The sequence below is a fragment of the Eretmochelys imbricata genome, chromosome 20 (assembly GCF_965152235.1).
Source record: "Eretmochelys imbricata isolate rEreImb1 chromosome 20, rEreImb1.hap1, whole genome shotgun sequence".
In the NCBI taxonomy this organism is placed as follows: domain Eukaryota; kingdom Metazoa; phylum Chordata; order Testudines; family Cheloniidae; genus Eretmochelys; species Eretmochelys imbricata.
In genome coordinates this window covers 13,921,086-13,944,564 of record NC_135591.1, presented here as the reverse complement: position 1 = coordinate 13,944,564, position 23,479 = coordinate 13,921,086, and the positions used below count along the sequence as shown (strand labels likewise).

The following is a 23,479-nucleotide window of genomic DNA, read 5'->3' as shown; positions in this document are numbered from 1 at the left end:
TCTGCCTTCCTCCTGGACCAACAGCCTAGCAACTTTGGAGCCTTTTAATTCAGTCATTTCTGGGGGGTTATTCATTTAAGCTAAAATACTATTTTATTGCACAATCCTGGAGCTCAGAAGTAGCTAACTTCCCTCAAACTTCCATAATTCCCCTCAGGGCTGCGCTGACTCATGGGAAATTTCTGCCCAAGGGAAAATGTGTTTCCCCCAAGATGTGAGCGTGTGGAACAGCTGCCGGTGCTGCAAGAATAACCCAAACTAGAGCAGAGTTTGCTACCATGACAGCTGGAAACCACACAGCAAGCTCTGCCAGTAGTTGTCATGCACACCAGCACCAACGGAGCACAGGGTAGGGGTAACAGGCACCCAGTTAGCGCAGCCTGGTTGTCATTGACACTGCAGGCACTTTACGCCGTTCTGGCCGTGCACTTGTAAATGACGTACACACTCACTGGCAGGCCCCTGCCCGTGGCCAAAGTGGTGCAAAGTTCTGCTCTGTTCTATAAAGGTTATTAGTCTATAGGAACATAGGACTGGAAGGGACTTCCTGGGTTGTTGAGCCCAGTCCCCGTTTCCACAGGCAACCCCGGCTTAGGACTCCACTCATGAACTTATCAAGCTCCATCTTAGAACTCGTTAGGTGGTTTGCCCCCCCCTACTCTGATGGGGAGGCTGTTCTAGCATCTCCCTCCTCTGATGGTTAGAAACCTTCTCATTTCTAGCCTAAATTTACCCCTGGCCAATTTATTCCCATTTGTTCTGGTGCCAGTGCTGTCCTTTAGCTTCAAGACCTCTTCTTGATCCCTGGTGTTTACGCCTCTGATGTATTTATAGGCAGCAGTGACATCCCCTCACAGTCCTTTTTATTTTTATTTTTTGCTGGGCTAACAAAGCACAGCTCTTGTAGTCTCCTCTTGTAAGATCTGCTCTCCGTTCCCCTGATCGCCCTAGCAGCCTTTCATTGCACCTGTCCCAGGCTGAAGTCATCTTTCTTGAACCTGGTTGACCAGAATTGCACACAGTATTCCAGATGAGGTCTTGCTAGAGGAGGCCTTGTAGAAGGGCATTAATACTTCCCTAGCTCTACTGGAAATACCTCACCAGTTACGCCCCGGGATCACATTTGCCTTTTATTTATTTTATTTTTAACACAGCTGCATCCCATTGGTGGCTCACAGTCATCCTGTGATCTTGTTCCTAGGCTATTTAACATTTTTATTAATGACCTGGAATAAAATACAAAATTATCCCTGGAAAAGTTTGCAGATGACACAAAAATTGGGGGAGTGGTAAATAACGAAGAGGACAGGTCACTGAGACAGAGCCATCTGGATCGCTTGGTAAGCTGGGCACAAGCACACAATATGTGTTTTAATATGGCTAAATGTAAATGACTACATCTGGGAACAAAGAATGTAAGTCACATTCATATGATGGGGGACTCTATTCTGGGAAGCAATGGCTCTGAAAAAGATTTGAGGGCCATGCCAGATAATCAGCTGAACATGAGCTCTAGTGTGATGCTGTGGCCAAAAGTGCTAATGCAGCTTGTAGAGCATAAACAGGGGAATCAAGTAGGAGCAGGAAAGTTATTTTACCTCTGTATTTGGAACTGGCACGACCGCTACTGTAATCTTGTCCAGTTCTGGTGTACACAATTCAAGAAAGATGTTGATAAATTGGAGAGGGTTGAGAGAAGAGCCACGAGAATGATTAAAGGATTAGACAACATGCCTCACAGTGAGAGACTCAAGGAACTCAATCCATTTAGTTTAACAAAAGGGTAAGACATGACTTGATTACAGTCCATAGGTAGCTACATGAGGAACAAATATTTAATAATGGGTTTGTCGATCTAACAGAGGAAGGTATTACACCATCCCGTGGCTGGAACTTGAAACTAGACAAATTCCAACCAGAAATAAGGCATGCATTTTAAACAATGAGAGTAATTAATCACTGGATCAAAATCAAGACTGGATGTTTTCCTGAAAGATCTGCTCCAGGAATTATTGGGGGGAAACTCAAAAAAAAAAGTGCCATACAGGAAATCAGACTAGGTGATCACAATGGTCCCTTCTGGCCTTGGAATCTATGAATTTATGACTCATCATACTGTGCTCATCCCCACAGTGTCTGAGCACCTCATGAGCCTAGTGTAAATGGAAGTCAGTTTTACAAACACTTTGCACTGGTGTAAGTGGTGAGACACGGTGCAGGGCAATGTCAGATCAGGGCCTATCCCTCTATCTACCCAGCTTCTCAGATTGGCATCCATTGCTGTCGAACCTTAGAATCTTTAACCATCCATTCATCCCCCTACTCATGTCTCTATCTCACATGTGTGATATACATACGGGGGGGGGGAGGGGCTATAAATAACCTATATTTTGTGTGTTTAGCCAAAAAGAGAGAGACTCCCACAATTTTTGTCTCCCTGTGCTAACTGTAAGACATGTCTATCCTTTCCAATCTATGCTGCCTCTGATATTGAAGTGAGAAGCTCAATTTACCGCAAAAATTGCATTTAGAGGAAATGACAGAAATCCTGAGTGATACTAAAAGTCTCCAGAAAGACCAATTTTTTCAGTGCAGACTCATTTACCCAGTGAGGGGGAAAAAATGAAGAGAACCTTGTCAGTTCCTCATTGCATTTTCCACCAGCCTCTTCGGACACCTCCATGCACCCACTAGACAATCAGAACATCATGTTGGACATTGCACATCTTCCTTCTTCCAATCCACTGGGGGACTGAAGACTTCTTCATGTTCCTCATTCTTCTTTCCGGCAGCTCTCAAATCGGATTGTGCTATATACTTGGAGTTGTGGAAGCACCTTAATGAAAATTGAAGATGACATAAAAAATGATGTTTGAGGCACAAAATATGTATGTGTGTAGGCATGTGTATGTGTAGTGTTATGAATCACACCATGCAATGCTCTCTTTAAACTTTTGGATTGTGGCTTTTAAAGTTCTTAGTGTGAGACTCAATGGCTCCTTCTACTATTCCATGCATAATCATTCTTTCTCCCATGCCTCACCTATGCTCCTGTAAAAATCGGCAACACCATCACAATATCCTCTTTCAAGTCCCTCTATAAAACTCACCTCTGCAGTGATGCATACAAAAACCTCACAATACGGGTAGGTAGCTGGTGTGCTGCAACCACTATCTATTGTGCTGATCACAGCATCTCATTAATACTTTGGGATCCCCTTCAGTCTGTTGTATCCACATGTTATTCCCCATTTTACCCTGGGCTTGTCTACATAGGGAAACTGCCCCAAAACAGCTGTTCTGGAATAGCTGCCCGTGTGGACACTCTCTTCTGGAATGAAAGCAATTTTATTCCAGAAAAAATTATTCCACTTTGGAAGCAAAATAATTATTCCAGAATACAAGTGACTTTTATTCTGAAATAGAGAGTCCACAGGAAGAGGTATCCTGGAATAGTTTATTCCACAGTATCCTATTCCAGTCAATTTCCCCAAGCTGCTAGGCCCCAATCCTGCAAACACTTCGGCCATGTCTACACCAGCAGCCCTTTACTAGGATAGGAATACCAGCATACTATACAGGCAAAGTGCTCCTAGCGGGGAGCCGTGTTTTGTATCACTACAGTAAAACCACCCGCCATGCGTGTAACAAGCTCTACCAGAAAAGGCACAGCTTCACTAGGGGTTTCTGCTAGCACCGTTATCGCTCTGGGGTCACTCCTCTTCACGCCCCTGACTGACAGAGCTATGTCAGCAGAAGTCTGTAGTGTAGATCCAGCCTTCACTGCCATGAGTAACCCCCAGTAAAACTGCTCACGGTAGTAAGTTAAATACTTGTGAAAGGCCTGGTCTATGCTACAGAAGTTGTACCAGTATAACAGCATGGAAGAGGGGTGTGATTTTTTTACAGATATAGTTATACAGACATAAGCCCTTGTGTAGATGCAGTTATCTCAATATAAAGATGTCTTATACCATGGTAGCTTATTTTGCCTCCCAAATTCTGTCCACATTAGGAGGGGACGTTGTCTCTTTAACTCTACAAGCAGCCAAACTTTTAACCTTATATCTGAAAACCCTTACGTCTACACTACGTGTACTGCTGCAGCTGTGGCATTGTAGTGCCATAGTGTAGATGCTTCCCACTGTGATGGAATAGGTTTTTTCATCAGTGCAGGGAATCCGCCAGTGGTGGTAGCTAGATCGATGGACGAGTTCTTCCATTGACCTAGCAGCATTTATGTCAGTGGTTAGGTCAGTTTACCAACAGCGCTCAGGGGTTTGAATATTTTTTACACTCCTGAGCGACGTAGCTAGGACAATCTAAATTTTAAGTGTTGACCAGGGTTTGGTCGGCACTTCAAACTTATGCTGGTGTCATTTATATTGGTCAGAGGTGTGAAAAAAACAGACCCTCCCCGCCCCCCCGGTGACAGATATGCCAAGAAACCATCAGTATAGGGCTTCTGTTGACACAGCTAATGTCATTCAGGAAGGCGGTGTGGGAAGAAAAACCTTTTTCTGTCAGTGTACATGGAAGGCTATGCTGGCATAAGCTCTGTAGTGTAGACTAAGCCTTACCCTCATGCTGAACTTCACTGCCATAGGTAGTCCCCATTGAAAAAACCAGCCACAGCAGTAAAGTTAAGCACATATTTGTAGGCTTGGGACCACAGGCCTGGTCTACACTGTGTGGGGGTGGCAAGCTAAGTCGGTCTAAGTTACGCAAATTCAGCTACAAAAATAACGTAGCTAAAGTAGACGTGCTTAGAGCTACTTACTGCAGTGTCTTCACTGCAGTAGGTCGACTGCTGACACTCCCCCGTCGACTCCGCCTATGCTTCTTGCTCCAGTGGAGTACCGAAGTTGATGGGAGAGCGCTCGGTGGTCGATTTATCGTGACTTCACTAGACGTGAGAAATTGACCCCCGCTGCATCAATCACTCCAGAGCTAAACGTAGACACGCCCTTAGATTTCAAACTGTTTGGGGGGAGGAGCCATCTTTTTTGTCAGCTGCTTGTACAGTACCTAGCACGATGGGGTCTGTAAGTGCCACCATGCTCCAAAATATAATAATAATACCTGATTTTTAAAATGACTTATTAATAAAAACAGGAAAGCCCATTAGAATCAGGAATGGAGGGAAAAAAACATCCATCACACATTTTTACTTCAAAAACAAAGCAGAATCCCACACATCACCCATCATGCGCCCCTCCCCGCCCCCGCAGGGACCTGACAAGTAACTGTTTTGCCTTGTAAATGTTATCTTATATTGCAAAACATCAATTGTCTATGTTAATCCATTGTGATTTCTTCCCTTCCCCCTCAATCACCACCCAACCCCATATAAAATATTAAGCTTAATATTAAAAAGTATAGTGGGGCCTTATACAAACATTGATACACGCGCTCTGTGTTCACAGGGGAAAGTCTCTATTCCCCTACAGTTTCAGGAGAGATGGAGATTTTAAGCTTCTACTAATTTGGCTGCAAGTTTATATTTCATTGCAAAACTGCCCTTGTTTCTGTGGAAGCCAAGGACAATAGAAAACACACCCAGCTTCTTAACATCTGCCATCTTTAATATGTAATTGGCCAGGGCTTAAGGTTGCAAAGGAAGGTCCCACTGAAAGTATTTGATAAAGATATTTATTTCTTTCACAATACATTCCCCACCCCCCATCACCCCCTGCCATCCCGTGTCTTTATTTAGAGACAAACACAAGTCTTGAATGTGGCTGCTCTTGGGATTATTAGCAATTTAAATATTTGGAATTCTCCTAAGAGTTTGTGTTAATTGTGGACACTGGAAACTTGCTATTCCACTTTTCCTACACACACACACACACGAAGGGCGGAGGGTGGAATTCAGGTTTCACTGAGCTTGCTAAACTCACAGGGGCCCTCAAATTTGATCATGATGAGCCACTGCACAGGTCGATGGCAGATGTGGCTTGGCCCTCTCCTTGAAGAAATGAATGCTGCTACCTGTTTGGATTGGCTGTGTCCAAAAAAACATGGAGACCACACATGAAATAGAGCAGGTGCATTGGCATGGAGCAGACCAGACTGAGTAACTTCTCTGATTCAATTAATACAGTCCTGGAGTGCTTCAGACAGAAGCCCATATAGACTCTTGTTTTATTCACATATACAAAGCCTCTTCCCTCCCCCCCCTTCTCTTTCTAGTGCAAGCTTTCCTAGGTGCCATCTGCATCCAGATTTCAGTTGACAAACAAGGGGAGAGTGCTGCTGAATGAATTACAGAGACAGGACCTTGTAAATATTAATCAAGATGCTTTTTTCTCTGTTTGGCTCTGCAGGAAGTAAGCAGATGGGGAATGGGACAGCCCTTTTGCCCAGCTGAAGAGTGGGGATAATGTCAGCCTAATGAATTCCACCAGCAGAACATTTTTACATAAAATCAATGGCTGGATATGAGGTTTAAATATTTTATTAGACCTTCAAGTGGTCAAAAAATGTCTAAAAGTGGGGGAAACTCAGTTTTGTGCAAATGTCCCAGATCTCGTGTAAGGAAAGGGGGTGGCTTTAAAGGTGGGGCAACGGCCCTTGGAGATTGGGGAAGAAGAATGAATGGAAGGATTGCATTCCATAATTAATAGTTGGAAATAAATTGGCTCACTTAAATTCTACTCAAGTTTCTAGTCATTCAGGTGTTTCACCAATTCACTGATGTCTTGTGTGGTTCTTTCCAATAGATGGTTTCGTAATAAATCATTACACACATATTTTTCCATTGGGGGAAAAAGTGCATTTCATGTTGCACCCTACATTTGGTAAATAAATAAATAAATAAATAAATAAAAACCCAAAACTCTTTTTTAGAGAATGGTTTCTTCAGAGAATTTTCTTCTCCATAACTAATAAAAAAGGCAGAACATGAGTACATTTTAAGCAAAAGTCTTATCTGTTCATTTAATATTAACAAATTGAAATGAATTATTTTAATGCCAATTAACTTGTAGCTGTCCCTTATTAATAGTAATTTAGATTAATATTTCTTGGAAGCAGGAACATTGGGCTCAGTGTTACGTGCCTGGAATATCAACTGGAGAAGAAAACATCACTTTGAGTCATGAGGAGTTGAGCTCTTTCCTTTTTTTCTTCATCTTCATCTGAGCTCTTGTTTTTTTCAGTCAAAACTCAAAAAGTACATCTGGGTGACTGTCTCTAAAGGTTGCTAGCTTAAAAAGACAACAGGATCATATTAAAAAGGCTTAAAAACTATCCCATAAAAATTGGATTTAATGATTTCTCCAAAGCCTCCAGTTTCAGAGTCATTATATTGATATATAGATAGATAACCATCTTTATAAGACTCCTAACAATCAAGAAGTGTAACTATTCTCCATATTCCTAGCATCTTCTTATTTCAATTAAAACAAGCCAATAGATCAAAATACAATTAAATTAAAACTATTCTACAAAATCCACCTTCCTATAAGGTCTGGCTGATTAAACTAGAGTATAATTAATAATACATTTTCTTACCCACTGATTCTTCCAAAGGAGATTTAGCTTGGGAGAGCAGAAAGAAAAGCCAGACATCTGAAATTAAATATTATTGCTGGAAAGGGTGAAAGGTGGGGGAGGGGGAGCGGAATTAACCAAGGCAGTTGACCGTGGCTTTGAAAGAAAGAAAGAAAGAAAGAAAGAAAGAAAGAAAGAAAGAAAGAAAGAAAGAAAGAAAGAAACATTTTTCCTCTATTATAATGGGATATTTTAGTCTGAAAAGTTGCCTTATGGGTTATCAATAAAGCCACTTTGGGATTTCTATTAACGAGTATCCACTTGATCTATACAGAAAGTTTGTTGCGTTTCATTACTAAACTCTCTCTCTCTCTCTCTCTCTCTCACACATACACACACAAGCATGTTCATCCATTTTCATTGCAAAAGTAATTTCAAACTTCATCGGCTAAATGAAGATGAAACGGTGTATTATGGTTGGATACAGAAGAAGGGGAGGGAGGGATGCTCTATTTAAAAAAAAAACAACAACCCCCACAGCAAAAAGATGCATGCAAGCGAACTTGGGAGTGTGAGAATAAAAATGGACTTACCTTGAGCATCCCAGCAGAGATTCCAGGAGGGTCTGGTGGGGTGGGCTGGGGCTGGGCTGGGTTGGGGGGAGGGATGAAGTCATGTCCATTTCTCGCAGCCCAGAGAGAGATCTGGTGCAGAAACTGTTTCCTATCATCCCTCTTGTGTGTTTGCCCAGAGAGAGACTGAAAGTTACAAATCGCTGCCATTAACTCATCAAACAGTCCCTCTCCCAGTGAACCTTGGCCATTGGCCAAGAGCCGGCCACGTGATCCCTCCTGCCACTGTATCGAATTTCAGCTGGCTTTTCCTCGCGCTCCGGGCCGGGGAAGTGCCCCATTTGACATGGTGCAAGCCGGGCCAGGGCGCGGGACAAGGGGGCTAGCGCGGGTGGGGGCCAGCACAATGAGAGGAGGATGAACCCTCAGCCAGAGCTGGGCTGGGGGGGAGAGAGCAGGTCGGGCTATGCAGGGACCTGGCCCGGGGAGCAGAGACTCCAGCATTTGCCGCGGAGGCCGTGCAACATCCGCTGTGCTGGGGACGATCGCTGCGTGCTGGGAAGGGAGCTCCCAACTGCAGGGCCCCCCCCGCCGCATCTCCCCTCCCCGCCCGGCCAGCCCCATCCTTTCCCCGCTCCCTCTCGTCATCCCGCGGCTGGGCCCAGGCCCCTTTACAATCCCAGCCAACCTCCCGGCGCCGCTTTCGCCTCCCCAGGTTATAACTCATCCTGCTGCAGCCCCTTCCCACCCAGTTCTCATGACCCCGGCTTTCCTGGGGGGAGCCTGCCCCCCTCCGCCGCCGCCGCCTACCCAGCTTGCCTTATTGGACCCCGCTCCGGGGGTCGGGGAGCGGATCGGTACCACGCCTGTAGCCAGGACCCCCCCAGCTGTAACTCTCTGGTGGTGCCAGAAGATAGAGGGGACCTCTCTCAGGATGTTTACGGTGCCACGAAAACTTTTGAGTGGATGAGAGTCAAAAGGAACCTTCCCAGAACAGGTGAGTCTGAGACAGAGGCCAGTGTATTTAACTGTGGGTGGCAGGTCACTTGGAGAGGCCAAGTAACGTCACTAGGTAATAAAAGTGGAAGATATTCAGGTGTCCCGTCCCCCCCACATTGGCGCATGCCTGTCTCTAAGCAGGTCTATTTGCCTTAAATTTTCTCTCTGCCATGATGTTTGTTACGATTACCTCCAAACTACACTCCTTCTCCCGAGCTGAGTGTGACTTTCAGAACTTTTTTTTTCAATTAAAGTTGTCTTGTGTCTAAAATTATTGCTTTCTTTTAAAAAAAAAATCATTCAAGGGAAAACAAACTTTTATTTTTTAGAAAACACGAGTTAAGAGGAAACGGACATGTTTGTCTACAATTGGCCAGAATGGTCCCCAAAAAAGTGTTTGATCTGACTGATAGAATCTTAAACATATATCAAATATTTATTTGATCTGTAATATATATAGGTACACATGTATAGTTTGAAATTAATGTTGAACCTGGGGATTGGGAGTGTGTGGTTTTGAATGGGGTTATTGTTTCCTTGAAAAATTAAACGTCTTTTTTCAATATTTTAAAATGCATTTTACAGGAATCTGACTTTTGTCTCATTTTAATTTAGGCGCGACAACAACACCCGTAAAAGTAATTTAGCCCAAAATAAAAGAGATGAAACAACGTCATACTTTTGTATAATTTTAGCAGGTTGGTAATTAGCAAGTCTGACTTTTAGTTCTGTGCGCTGGGAATTTAGCTTCAAAATTATTCTACCAAAAAATTCTGATCTTGACAACGCTCAGTGCATTGCAAAATTCAAAGGGTAGCAGTTATATTCATTTAAATTACTCCCCAGAGGAAAGTCCATGTATTACCTTTTTCAAACTGAGAGGCGGAAAAACTTTCTCCAAATATTAAGCCTCGTAATGAAACCATTTTCTGAACTCATCGATAAAAATCTGTGTCTTCATAGATCATTAGAAGTTTCTTGTTTACTTCCAATTATATGTGGCTCCTTGCATCATAAATATCTTCCAAGAGATTTATCTCTGACATTTTGCTAAATATTGTATAAATTGAGGGATCTTTTTTTTAAAAAAAATCACAACTTTCTTTAAAATTACCATAGTAGAACCATCTGTGCAAACAGATTCGCGTTTGCTTCAAGCGTTTTCCTGTAAAGTTTCTTCCAAGCTTTTGCAAATTTCTGGGTAATGTTTTTTTTTTTTTTAAGTTAAATGTTGTTACAAAGTATCTAACTAACTGGATGTGAAATGATGTATTTTCTCAAGTGGGAGGGGTGGGAAATGCACATTTCATCCCGGTTTTAACGTTGAAAAAGGAGATCGTTTGGGGTTTAGAAAGCAATTGATATTTTCAAAGGCAATCCAGTGGAACAGCCTGAGATTTTAATGTTTTTTTAAAAAATAATCAAACCGAGTTCACTGCCTCCAAGGGATTTCCTCTGCCGTTTGAGTTTAAAGGTCTTTTGACGGCAATAGACAGTATGATTTTCCAGTTTCTTGGAGTTTGATTGAAGGGGAACAGATTTTACGTTTTGCAAACAGTTTGCCAATTGATGTTTGCTTCTCTCCTGTAACTTTTCGGGTGTGGGCAGTGTTTGTTTAGTTTTCTCTTCTGATGATCTGGGTTTATAAACGAATCCGACTTCTCCTAACTCTCTCGACCAAAGGGGAAAAGCTATTCAAATAACCAAGAAAGCAACCGCGTGGGGTTATATATATATATATATATATATATATATATATATATATATATATATATATATATAAAAAGTAAGGCTAAAAGCTTTCTCTTTGTTTAGTGCCTTATCTCATTGTTTCACCTTCAAGAGGGGAAGGAGAGGAGTCGGTTAACTGTCATTCACTGAGAGCAAAAATATAACAAGATTGGGAAAGTTCTGCTTTTTATTTTGCTGATTCTGGCCATATATAAATCAATCAAAGAACAAGGATGAATTTGATCATTTGCAAAACGAAGGAAAAAAGCAAATAAGAGTCAAATGGTTTCAGATGTTTTTAGTGGGTTTCACAGGCATGGAGAAGATTTGTTTTAAATGTATGCTCATTTTTGAGCTCGATACTAAGGCAGAGGGATATTCTTTATGCTAGTATAATAAGACGTGTGTGTTAGAGCGAAGGTGAAAATTGGAAAGACAGAAGGAGACACACAGGAAGGGAAGAAGATAGAGACTGAGAGAGATGGAGAAAGAGAGATTTGTTCTTTGATTTGAAAGTTAAGATCACGCTGATATGTAAACGCAAAACCTTAGACGTCAGACTCAACTCTGCAAAAACAGATGCAGATTATCCCCCTTCATTTAGTGCATCACTTTAATAGCAGTGTTTGGAAAGAAAGAAAGAAAGAAAGAAAGAAAGAAAGAAAGAAAGAAAGAAAGAAAGAAAAAGAAAGAAAGCTGTAAATGGAGATGCGATCACGAGACTTTATCCCCTCAGGGAGCGGGGGACCCATAGGGGCTCTAACAAGGCAGTTGGCCACTCCAAGGGAAGAGTTGAAAGTGAAACTACCTGGGGCCTGAGTTCGGCGTCAGAGAAGCTAATGGCTTGTAGGGGAGGCGACTCTGGTGTGTAGGGACCCGAGGCAGATAGTGAATCTGCTGCAGTTTCCCCCCGGCTTCCCCACCTCTCCCTGCCCTGACTGCCTGTGAAACCTTCGTGACTGGCATTAGAGTCATTCCGAAGTGAAAAGAGCTGTTAAGGGTTATTCGCTCCCCCCACCCCCACGTGTTTCCCTCAATCTGAATGTTTTCGGGGGACTGGGGGGGGGGGGAGAAGAAAAGAAAAGAAAGAAAGACCGACCCGGGCCCTTTCTACCCATCTCTGGCAAGTTTCCCATTATAACCACCTTTCCTTTCCACTTAACCTTTGGGCTGCCGCATCCTGCACGTGTTCCGCCGCCAAGCCTATTGGGTCAGCCTGGTTATCGAAACATGATAACCCCGTGTGTGTGTTTTAAGGCAGAAAAGCCCAGAGCCCCAAAACAGGGCACTGTCCCCCAAGATGGGGTCTGATATCACTGACCTTTTTTTCACTGCTCCTTCAAAAATCCCAGGGCCGCCCGGGGACTTTCTATGAACCACAGAGCGCAAAGGACTGAAGCCCGCGCGAGTCTAACCTGTTACTTGTGTTTTATATAATGACTATATACATAATGAATTGATGTATACACACATAGATACACAAGTACGCACGCACATATTTTATATTTTATAATCTACATAAAGACACATCTACATAATTAATATAGATTCCAAAATACACGCATATTACAATACATATTCATTCTGCAAAATAATCCTATATACCTACATATCACTATTTTTCAATATATATATTGCAAGAGGCAGGTACATATATACCTCTTGCTAAATACACTCCTATTGCAATATATATCGTGGAAAAGAGGAACGTGTATATGATTATTTTGCAGAATAAATACCTATTGCCGTAGGAGTATATTTTGCAATAGGGATCTATGCATATAATAAAGAAAGATAATGGAAAGTATGTGTGTGGGTGTTGGGGGGATATTACTCACGAAAAAGGTGTTTTTGTACGGGTGGGGGTTAAGAAAGAAGAAAGAAAGTTAGCTAGCTGGAAAGGGAGCCTCCTAGTTACTAACCTCATGGGTTTTAATAACCATCTCCTCCCCACCCCCCTTCCCTTTGTCTCCAGTGAAATCAGGAGACTGTGGCTTTGCTGGGGAGAAAAACGCAGTCTCTCCCAGGACAAACTTCAGCACCAAGCAGCTGACCGAACTGGAGAAAGAATTCTACTTCAACAAGTACCTGACCCGGGCCAGGCGGGTTGAGATCGCCTGTGCCTTGCAGCTCAACGAAACTCAGGTGAAGATCTGGTTCCAGAACCGCAGGATGAAGCAGAAGAAAAGGGATAGGGAGGGTTTCCCTGAGGGGTCAGCTGGCTGCAATGGACCGGAGTCCTCCTCTGACAAATCAGACATCACCTCCCCAGCTACCTCTCCTAGCAGAAGTAACGAGGCTCCCACGCCTCCCATCTGACTGAGGCTCTTGTTAGAACTTCTGTTCTGATCTTGGGCAGAGAAACAGAAAAGAGACTTTCCCATCAGATCCACTCAGCCCCCTGCATTCATCTTGCTGGGGGAGAGAGAAGGGTGCAATGCTTTGCAATGGACTTGGGGATGAAAACACCCACCAAAACCATGTGCAGAGACTTCCACACTCACCACCATGACCACACCGATAGCACAGGACCAGCATTGTGCTGTTAAATCGGTGTCCTTCCAATAGATGCAGATGCTAGATTAATGGATGCCATGCTAAAAAAAAAGGGGTCACTTTCCCTTCCAAATTCGTAGAGCAGAGGTGAATAGAAAGGGCCAAATATTTTTTTTCAAAACCATGAACTTTTTACAAAAAAATGCAGACAACAAAAAGTTTTCACACACTCTTGATTCTCTGTGAGTAAACTGGACGTTTTTTCCACTAAAAGTTTCAGTTACATTTTTATTCACAATACATTTCGACTTTTTCCACAAAAAGCTTCTACAACATCTTTAGTCACAAAAAAGATTAGATTAATTTTTTTCACAAAAAGGATCATTCTTCATGGAAGGTTTTGATGAACTTTTTCTACTAGAAGTGTTGACAAATTTTATTTTGACACATTATTTTCCCCAAAAAGTTTTGACATGAGCCTTATTCACAATGAGTTTTGATGCAATTTTTTCCCCCACAAAAATTCTTGACAAAATTGTTTTGTGGGAACTTTCAATGAACTTTTTTTCATGAAAAGTTTCACCATTTGTTTTTGTGTTTTTTTACCAAATGGTTCAATTACATGTTTTCCACAAAAAGTTCTGACAACAATTTGGGGAATAATTTTCATATTTGAACTCTAATTCCAAATGTTCCTATTTCACTGAGCCCTTTCAGAAGGAACTAGAGCCATTATCTCCTGGGAGTAATTATTTTAGAGATATGTAATACAGTTACATACCATTTTGGTGAAATTTCTAGGGAGAATAATGTTCTTCAGAAGTATTTTTAAGACCAGGACATTTTTGCTGAACTCAGCATTCTGGCCACAGACAGCCATTCTAGCCAAGGATGGTTATCACAGTTTCTTGAATGCCATCTCTATTCTTGTGCCCACACATCTAAATGATACCCTAGTGGGTGAGTTAACCCTCCCTCTGATGTGATACTAAAGGGGCAGAAAAAGCCCGGTCTCAAGCCACTGAAATCAATGGAAAAAATCTAGTGGTCTTTAATGGACTTTGGATCTAATCCATATGAAACAAGTTATATGCAGTATAATCAGTGGGCCTACACAGATATTTGATCAAGAAAATATGATGTTTCCCCCATCTTTTAAATGTGCTTTCCTAGGCTAAATGCACCTTCAGCACAAATGGATAGGAGAGGAAATGTGAGTTCAAAATCAGGCTTAGAAATATAAGAGACATGGTAATTATGCTATAAATAACCTCCTCAGTCAGTAAAAGCTTAGAAGTGTATTATTTATTTTCACATTTCTGAGGTTCTTCATTAACATTTAAATCTTCTAACAGCTGGGAAGAAACACACTCTTCATATTAAAAGTGGATTTAATTTATAGCAAAGAGTGAAAGCAACAAAGCAAATGCAAAAATCAGGGGTGTTGTCACAGAACTTTGACAGGACAGTGGTGATGGGCTGGAAAGATGGGAATAGTTGCCTTTTAAACTTTAATAAAGGATAAAATGGAGGCCAACATTTTATCAAGAACAAACAATAAGAAGTGTTATAATAACCCTAGGTAATGTTAGAGCCACTTATGCTGAGACAAAGTTTGCACACAATGCCTCACTTTGGAGAAATAATTGGTTCATTTTCATCACTGTGTTTTATTATTATTAATAATAATTATTATTATTGATGTTTTACTATCAAAATATATTTGAGAAATGCCTTTTGTCCATGGAGAATACTGGTTTATTTTCACTCGGATCATATATTACAAGAGGCTAACCCAATGAAAGGACTTTAGGTGGCTGAAAAGTACATTTGATTTAAAAATATACACAGCATTCTTCTTCAACAGCCGCTGGATTTATACCAAATGTTCTGCTAACCAAACTTACCCTCGGTCTTCCTTGCCACTCATCACTGAAAGGATTAATGGGGTGGTGGTGGGGTTTTAACACCTCTAAATAATACACCCATCAGTGGAATTTCAGGCAGGACAATCCCTGGAAACTGTTGCCTTTTTAATCGGATCTTTAAATTTGCAGTTCACTCCATTTTGCTGGCAAAAAAAGAAAACACACACATGAAACAATAGCTAAGGAACCAAATATGCTAATTTGCCACCAATGCTATTATTTTGTCTTTCCTTGTTGCAAAATTCTAATCACACTTTGGAAATGAGCTGTGAGTTGTTCACTGAAGTACTCATGTTGAATTAGGGTTGCTGCTGTGTTTTAAATTATTTTTCCTCTCATTGCTATGTAACTAAACTTTTATCTCCTTGCCTGTTTAAAAATTCTCCTAATTTGTTATTTTAAATTACTCCATGTGGAAGTCCTCCTTTTCTTTTTGCGAATACAGACTAACACGGCTGCTACTCTGAAAGGTAAATTCAGACATTTTGGTGAAACTGCAAAATGTCTAGAATCAACATAAGAAAGAAAGAAAAGTTTTATTTAAAATGTTTAGGGATTGCAAGGTTCAGTTATGACCCCAATCTAAAACTGGCACATATTCCTTTAAACCAAAGATGTATAGTGAATCCAGTTAAATGCATGGAACATGAGACTTCTTTTGACAGTGGAGAATATTTAAAAGGCACGTGAAAATGAAGGGAGCTATTGCAAAATGTCTACCTCTTATTTGCCGGGACTATCAGAATGTATGCAGTGTTGTTGTAGCAGTGTCAGTCGCAGGGTATTTGAGAGACAAGGTGGGTGAGGGAATATCTTTTTGTGGAGCAACTTCTGTTGGTGAGAGAGACACGCTTTTGAGCTACAGAGCTCTTCTTCAGGACCTCTGTATAGCTCGAAAGCTTGTCTGTCTCACCAACAGAAGTTGGCCCAGTAAAAGATATTCCCTGAGCCACCTTGTCCCTCAGGACTATCGGAAGGACGATATGGATTTATTTATTGATTTATTTATTTTCTTTCAATATGAAGTGGAATGTGTGTTGTGGTAGGGAGGGGAAATGGATATGTGAATGGATAACATTAAAAATTGTCTTGGTTTGATTCTATTTGTGTTACCTTATTGTTCTTTCTTTTATTTACCATGTATGTTAAGATGGCACCTCAGCTCCAGTGAGTTGGAATCTCTACATTACAGTGTGTCTGGGCGCATTACACACATATTGTAATAGACAGTTCCTGCCCCAAAGTCCTTGCAATATTGCATTGTGAATCTAACTTTCTCCCCTGCCTTGAAAATGGATCATTCTTGAGCAAATTTGCTCCAAGGAAGGAAAACTCGTACAGCATTTTGGAAAATAAGGGTGGATCTGCAAAGATATCATTCGCATTTCGATAAAAAAAAATTGACAACATTTCAAAATTAAGAATATATACACCAAGCAGCTTGAAATAAAACCCCGACCTCTTTTTGCTGTAAGTAAATAGGTTGCAAGTGTGAGATATTTTACACCTACTGTTTGATAATTCCCTTGAGGCACAAACTGCGGCTCCCAAACGTGTATTGGTTCACACACCACCTTCTTAAAATTGTTGTGACGTGAATTGCTGGAACATCAAGCTCATGTAGCAAGAGTCATTCATGTACTACAGCTAGGGAACCCCTGGTCTCGACTCATAGATTTCAAGGCCAGAAGGGACCATTATGATCATCTCATCTGACTTCCTGCTCAGCACACGCCAGAGAATTTCACCCAGTGATTCCTTCACTAGGTCCCATAATGTACAGTTGAACCAACACCTTGCGACTGATTGTCCACAATGGGCGGTCACGTGGTTGTAGGTGAGGTCTTTCGGAGTACATCACCTCTAACTTCCGGAATCCTAAGGGTACAGCTGGAGGTGTGATTTCCATTTTGAGTAGACGTTTAACTGAGCTAGCATGCTAAAAATAGCAGTGTACCCCAGGATGGCAAGAGCACTGGCATAGGCTAGCCACCGGAGAACAATCCCATCCGAGTCCCTAGGTCCATCCTGAGGTGGCTACACTGCTATTTTTAGTGTGCAGGCTTAATTAAAGCTAGCACATGTAGCTGGAAGCTGCACCCAAGCTGGAAGTTACGGATCCAGCTTCAGTGTATGTGTATCCCATGGCTCATGCTCATGTCTGCATAAAGCAGTGAAGTATTGGCAACCACAAGTGTTCAAAAATCACAACCCTGCCCACCCCATCACAAAGCTGGCTTAAACATCATGAGATTTAAAGCAATAATAATAATTTTGGGGGATCCCTTTAGTTCCCTTCTTGTTTCTGAGCCTTTCGGCATCACATTTTCAGGCTTTTTCCTGCAACCATGAGGCCAGAAACTTGCTATTTTATAAAAATGATAGCTGAGAGGTTCACACAAATCCCATGATTCCAGGAGCTGGGGCTTTAAGAAAAACACCAAACTCATGATGAAATCACCAGATTTTGGCAACACTGTGCGTGGGGTACAAGCAGGTTTGGGGAGTCCCTTAATAAGAAGGTACTTTGCTGAATCAATTTCTTTTGTCTCAGCATTGTACATGCCAGATTGTGTCTACTGCATTTGGGCCTATTAGAACATTTCATATTTTCTCTGTGTTATACAGGCTTTATTCTAAAATTACAGCTGTCTTACAGAAAATCCATACAGGCCTACTCTTCCTTTCACCTCTGACCTTTTGACCTCTTCCTTGCCTGAGGACAGAGTTGACCCGGTCATTGACTAACCCTGAGTCAATAAGTCTGCCTTCATTAGCATAAAACATGAATCTAGTGGCAGCTTGACAAATTATAACTTCAAGCTAAAGATCTGCCAACTAGCTAACTCCTGTAACGACTATTTATCATTGGAAATGGTAAATCATAGGAATCTAGATGACTCAATTATTTGGGTTTAAGAAAGAAAGAAGGAATTCTTCATTGCGACGGGAAGGTTAAAGACAAAGCCTTGCCCCAAAGCATGAAAATGATCATGAAGCAAGGATTCTGTTCTCTCCTCCCAGATCACTCTCTCTTTCTTTTTGTCTTTCTCATTCTTTCTTTCCTGTGTGTCTCTCTCTTTTTTTTTTTACTCATTCCCTCTTTGTCCCTCCATCTCATTTTTCTTTTCCTTTGTCATCCTCTTTGCAAATCTCGCCTTCTCTTTCATCCTTTTCCGCTTTCTCTTTGTCTCTGTTTCTCTTTTTATCTGTCTCATTCTCTTTTTATTCATCATTCTCTCTCCTACTCTTCTCTCCTCTCCTTTCTTTCTTTCCATCTCCCATCCTCAGACTCTCCCATTTTTACAGCTTTCTCATCCCCTTCCTCACCAGATTTCTCCTTTTCACCAGATGCTGCTTTGCTGATCCACTGCCCTAGCTGAGGAATTGACATAGAAGGGAACAGAAGCTTTTTCCAGCAGGATCAGGGCCCACAGAGGGTCAAATCCATACCTCTTAAATATCAGCCAACCTGCCTTTGCCGCTGCTGAACTGTAGAAATTGATGTCAGCAGCGTTCAATGATGTGGCATCCTGCAGCTCCTCCACAGTTCATGCAATCCTTGGTCACTGAGCAGAGGATAAAGCATTATCATCCATTGCACTCTCCAGAACAAGTCACTTCTCCGGCTTTGTTCATTTTCCAAAGGGAACTAGAATTTTAACAAATCTGCAGGCTGGAGACAGAGGGGTCCACATAGGAGAACCAGTCTGATTCCTGCTTTGCTTTGTGTATGGTCCCAGGCTTATTCTTTCTGGCAGGATGGTGTGCAGACAATAGGCCACAATTCTGGCCTACCTCCTTGCGATGCTACTGACTACAAAGGGGTTGTGGAAGAAGGCTAAAACCAGGAGGGAAAGACACACTGACCCATAGAAGGGGGGAGGACAGGGAAGTACAAGAAAGCACCTGACAGAAAAAAGAGCATAAGTGAAAAAGAGAAATCAAAGATCAAATCTTGTGTGGATTAAGCCAGGTTCAATTTCCTGCTCTGTAGGGATCAATTCTATTGTCCCTTGCACTGGTGTAAATATACAGTAGCCCTCATTGACTCCACTGCAGTTATTCCAGTTTGACACCAGTACAATCCAGAGCAGAGTTTGCCTTTAAAAATTAAGGCTACTCTCTGAGGCTGACTGCAGAATTGTAAAATGCCTGAGATTTCGCTCCCTTCTGCTGTTTCAATAAATATGTCCTTTAAACCAGACTTGAAATAAACACCAGTCCCTAAAATTACCCATTAACCCCAGGGCAAATGGCTTGTCCTGACCTCAGAGACACTGGTTTCCAGTGGTGCAAATTTCTCTATCATAAATCTCAATTTGGGGCCAGATTCTCAACGGCCATAGCTCGATCGAAGTCAATGGGGCCAGGTCCCCAGATGGTGTAAATCAATGTAGCTCCACTGGTGTCAAGGGGGACAGATTCCCAGCTGGCAGAAATCAGCAGTAGCTCCATTGCAATCCATGGGACGACATCGATTTGGACCAGCAAGGAATAAGGACCTTTATTTCTCAGGCAGTTGTGCTGACAGACACGATCCCCTCCCAAATTCCCGAGCAAGAACATTTCACCCTCTAATTACATTTTATTGTTTCAAATAAAAAGGAAGGAAGGAAGAAAGAAAGAAAAAAGGCAAAGTTAACATGAAACACCACACTAGCACTCATTTAAAAATATACACTGCACCGAGATTTATGACTGAGGATGCTTCCTATAAATCAAGCCAGACTTTCTTTCCTCTGCACCATGCAGAAATGTAAACACCTGCATCTGATTATTTTTAGTTTAAACAGAAAAACAGGTGCAGACACCTCTGTTTTCAAAACAAAGAGAATAAGAAATTTAAATAGATACCCATGTAAGAATATGTGTGTATGTGCACATCAGCCACTAATTTAAACATTATCAATGCCTAGTACCATAAATACTCATATAGGATCAAAAGAAAAATTCTTATGTATATTTCCATTATTTATTATTATTTCTATTACCATAGTGCCTAGGAGCCTATTATAACATATATAAGCTCAAATTTATCTCTGGTGTAATTCTGTGAAAGTCAATGAAGTCTGAAGGATTATATACATATAGAAAGATAGACAGATGGGTGTGTATAGGGATGGATAGATAGATAGATTACTGAAAGAGAATCCTTAGAAAAAAGGAAGCTTCTCTGGTGATCTCAGGATAATTAAATAACTTTTCCTTCTCATCTTTTTTTAAGTGATTATTAAATACTGTATGGCAATATTCTTCTCCTCAAATTGATCATATTTTTTCAGTTGATTTTAGAAGTTTCAATTTGTATATTTGCGGGGGAAACCCCTCCACTTTCAGTTATCCAAGCAGGGTTGGAAATGTTTCAATTGTCTATTACAATTAAAATATACCCTCTAAAATTCACCTTGAGTTTTCATTTATTTTTATCAAGCACATTTGTCCATAAGGTCCCGACTCAGCAAGGGGTTTAAGCATATACCTAATCGGAAACATGTGAGTAGACCCATTGACGTGCATAAAGTTAGACATGGGTCTACTCACACTGTTTTTTTTTGCTGAATTGGGGCCTAAATTTGAACATAAGAAAAGGCTGTGCAGTTGTAAGTCTATTCTAGTGTTTGTGTGTGTTAGTGTATTCTACGCTCTCTGTGTAAGTGTGCTCTAGTGTGTGCATATTCTAGTGCATGCATGTGTAAAATAAATTTGAAAATTTTGTGCCAGGAACAGGTACTAGTAGAAGGAATTTAGGACATTTATTCTCTCTTATTTTCACCATGTGAGGGTGTGAGTGAGTGTGTATGTGAGTGCTGCTTGTGATTGAGTGGGTGTCTGCCCAAGGAGATCTCAGTGACTTACATGCACTTACACAAGGGATGAATTTGATCCCACACTTGTTACACCTCGGTTTTATACCAAAACATCTGAGCTGAGTTTCCATTCAGATCAGTTCTATTATTACATGCCTGCTATTAACAGGGAAAGAAATATATAAATGGCATATTCCAATTCCCCACAGTGATCAGACACCCTAGCACAGAGTCTCTGTTAACTTCAATGTTACGAAGAACCAGGTTCTGCTCTCAGCTAAATTTGGGATTTACTCTGAAGTCAACGGCATTACTCTGGATTTACGTTGCTATAATGAGTCCCCTCCCACCCAGTTTTCTCAGTCGCCTAAACCTAGGGCTCCATTTCTGCCACTCTTAGTCACTTTGAGTAGTTTACTCTGTGAGAAATCCCATTCATTTCAGTGGGACAACTGGCAGGATTGGCCCTATTCAGCGTGAGTAAAGAGGGAAGAATTGAGCTGCATCATAGCTTAGTGTTAAATGGAACAGTAGGGGGCAAGTGTAAAGTTGTGAGCCCCGCAGGCTCTGGGAAAGCTGGCCTAGTAGCTGGCCTAGAATTTGGCATGCCAGGTTCAATTCCTAGCTCAGCCAGACTCCTTGTGTGACTGGGGCAGGTCTCTTCATCTCTCTGTGCCTCAGTTCCCCGTTTGTAAAAGGGTGGGGCGGGGGGGCAATAGATCCCTATTTTACCTAAGTGTGTTGTGGGCATTAAAAGTATCCTTGCTATGATCAGCTCAGGGCTGGTGGTGCTAAGCACATTGCTGCACCGGGAGAATGGATTGCCGTGGTGGTTAAGGAGTAAAAGTGAGACACAAGCTCAATCCCCACCTCTGCCAAAGACTTCCTGGCTGACCTTGGGCAAATCATTTAATTGCTTCTGTACAATGGGGCTAATAGTATTTCCTAACCTAACCAGTGTGTGTGTGGGAAGATCACTATGCTAACGATTGTGAGGTCTGTAGATGTTATGGCAATGGGGGGGGCCAGAGAAGTACCCAAGGGCTTGTCTGCACGACAGGGGCACAGAAACACAGGTTTGGCACTCTAGCTCTTTCGCTGTTACCCTGCCAGGTAGGGACAGGCTACAGCGACGGAAAAGGTTTCCCTGTCACTTTAGCATTCTTCAGCTGACCTAGCTGTGTCTACACCAGCGGGTTAGTTCACCATAGCTGTGCCACTCAGGGGTGTCCATTTTTCACATCAACCTAGTTTTAAATGTTGACCGGGCCTAGGATAGATCCATTCACAGGCGCCGACTCCGTGGGAGCTCCAGAGCTGTTCCTCCCCCTCCCCCCAGCACCTCCCATCCACTGGTGGCCTCACCTATCAGCTCCTCTCCCAGCCCCTCCTGCCTGCCGGCGGCCCTGCCGCTCAGCACCGCCCCCTCCCCCGCAGCATCTCCTGTGAGCTGGTGATCAGCTGTTCAGCCGTGTGCAGGAGGCCCTGGGAGGGAGGGGACATGAGCAAAGGCGAGGCACACTTGGGAGAGGGAGCAGAACGGGACAGGAAGAGGGCAGGGCCTGGGGCAGAGCGGGGGGTCAAGCCCCCCCCCCGGCACATTAGAAAGTTGGCACCTCTGGGTCCACTTTTATTTTTTTGGCCTCAAGTCATTTCATTATAAACTTGTGGGCCGAGCCGTCTGCTGCTGCCGGCCTTGGAATACAACTGCCCTTACCCAGCTGGAGGGTCCTTTTGCCTCCTACCCCTCCCTCCGTTCACATCCCCCATCTCCATGGAAGAGTCTGAGAAAGTTCTCTCCCACGAAGAAGCCATGTAGGCGTTTACTTAGCCCCAATCACCAGAGCATCTGAGCACTGCACACTCATTCATGGATTTTACCCTCACAATATCCTCACTGGTGTCTTGTCCAAGGTCACAGGGGGAGCCCAGCTGATCTTGGCATTCTGAACTCCTGGTCTGTGGCCAAACCATGGGAGCATCATTCCCACAGCATGTAGAGCTCACCACATTATCCTCCCACGTAATGCTGAATGAGCGCTTGGATCTCATGCCTGGCTCAGCTATTCTGTTTTACAGTTTCTTACACTGTGTTCATCACCGTAGCCTCTGACTTTCACGGCTGGCCCGAGGTCACACACAACCTCTGCAGCTGAGCCAGGAACCGAGCCGAGATCTCCTCATGCCAGCGCCCTAGCCGCCAGCCTTCTCTCTCCTAGACATCTGATCTCCACTGGCTTCCACAAAATGACTCATGATTTTCACCAGCACAAGGGAGAGGAGAATCAGGCCCAAATTGCCCTCTCTGTGGGAGAGACCCCGAGCAAGTTGGCTTGAGTTCTCATTTTGTCTAAGTGTGTCGGGGGGCGGGTGGGGATAGCGAAAGGTCCTTGCTTCAGTGGATTGTGAGGAGGAGAAGATCAATAGAAAGAGACAGATTGGAGACACA

At 42.5% G+C, this 23,479-nt stretch overlaps 1 protein-coding gene across 1 annotated transcript; it reads left to right on the top strand.

Moving 5' to 3' along the window:
• The first annotated feature begins 8,483 nt into the window (after positions 1-8,483).
• On the top strand, positions 8,484-13,115 carry LOC144277934 (homeobox protein Hox-B1-like). Its single transcript, XM_077838962.1, has 2 exons — positions 8,484-9,063; positions 12,772-13,115. The coding sequence occupies exons 1-2, from the start codon at positions 8,484-8,486 to the stop codon at positions 13,113-13,115; spliced, it is 924 nt and encodes a 307-aa protein (XP_077695088.1).
• Positions 13,116-23,479: the final 10,364 nt, after the last annotated feature.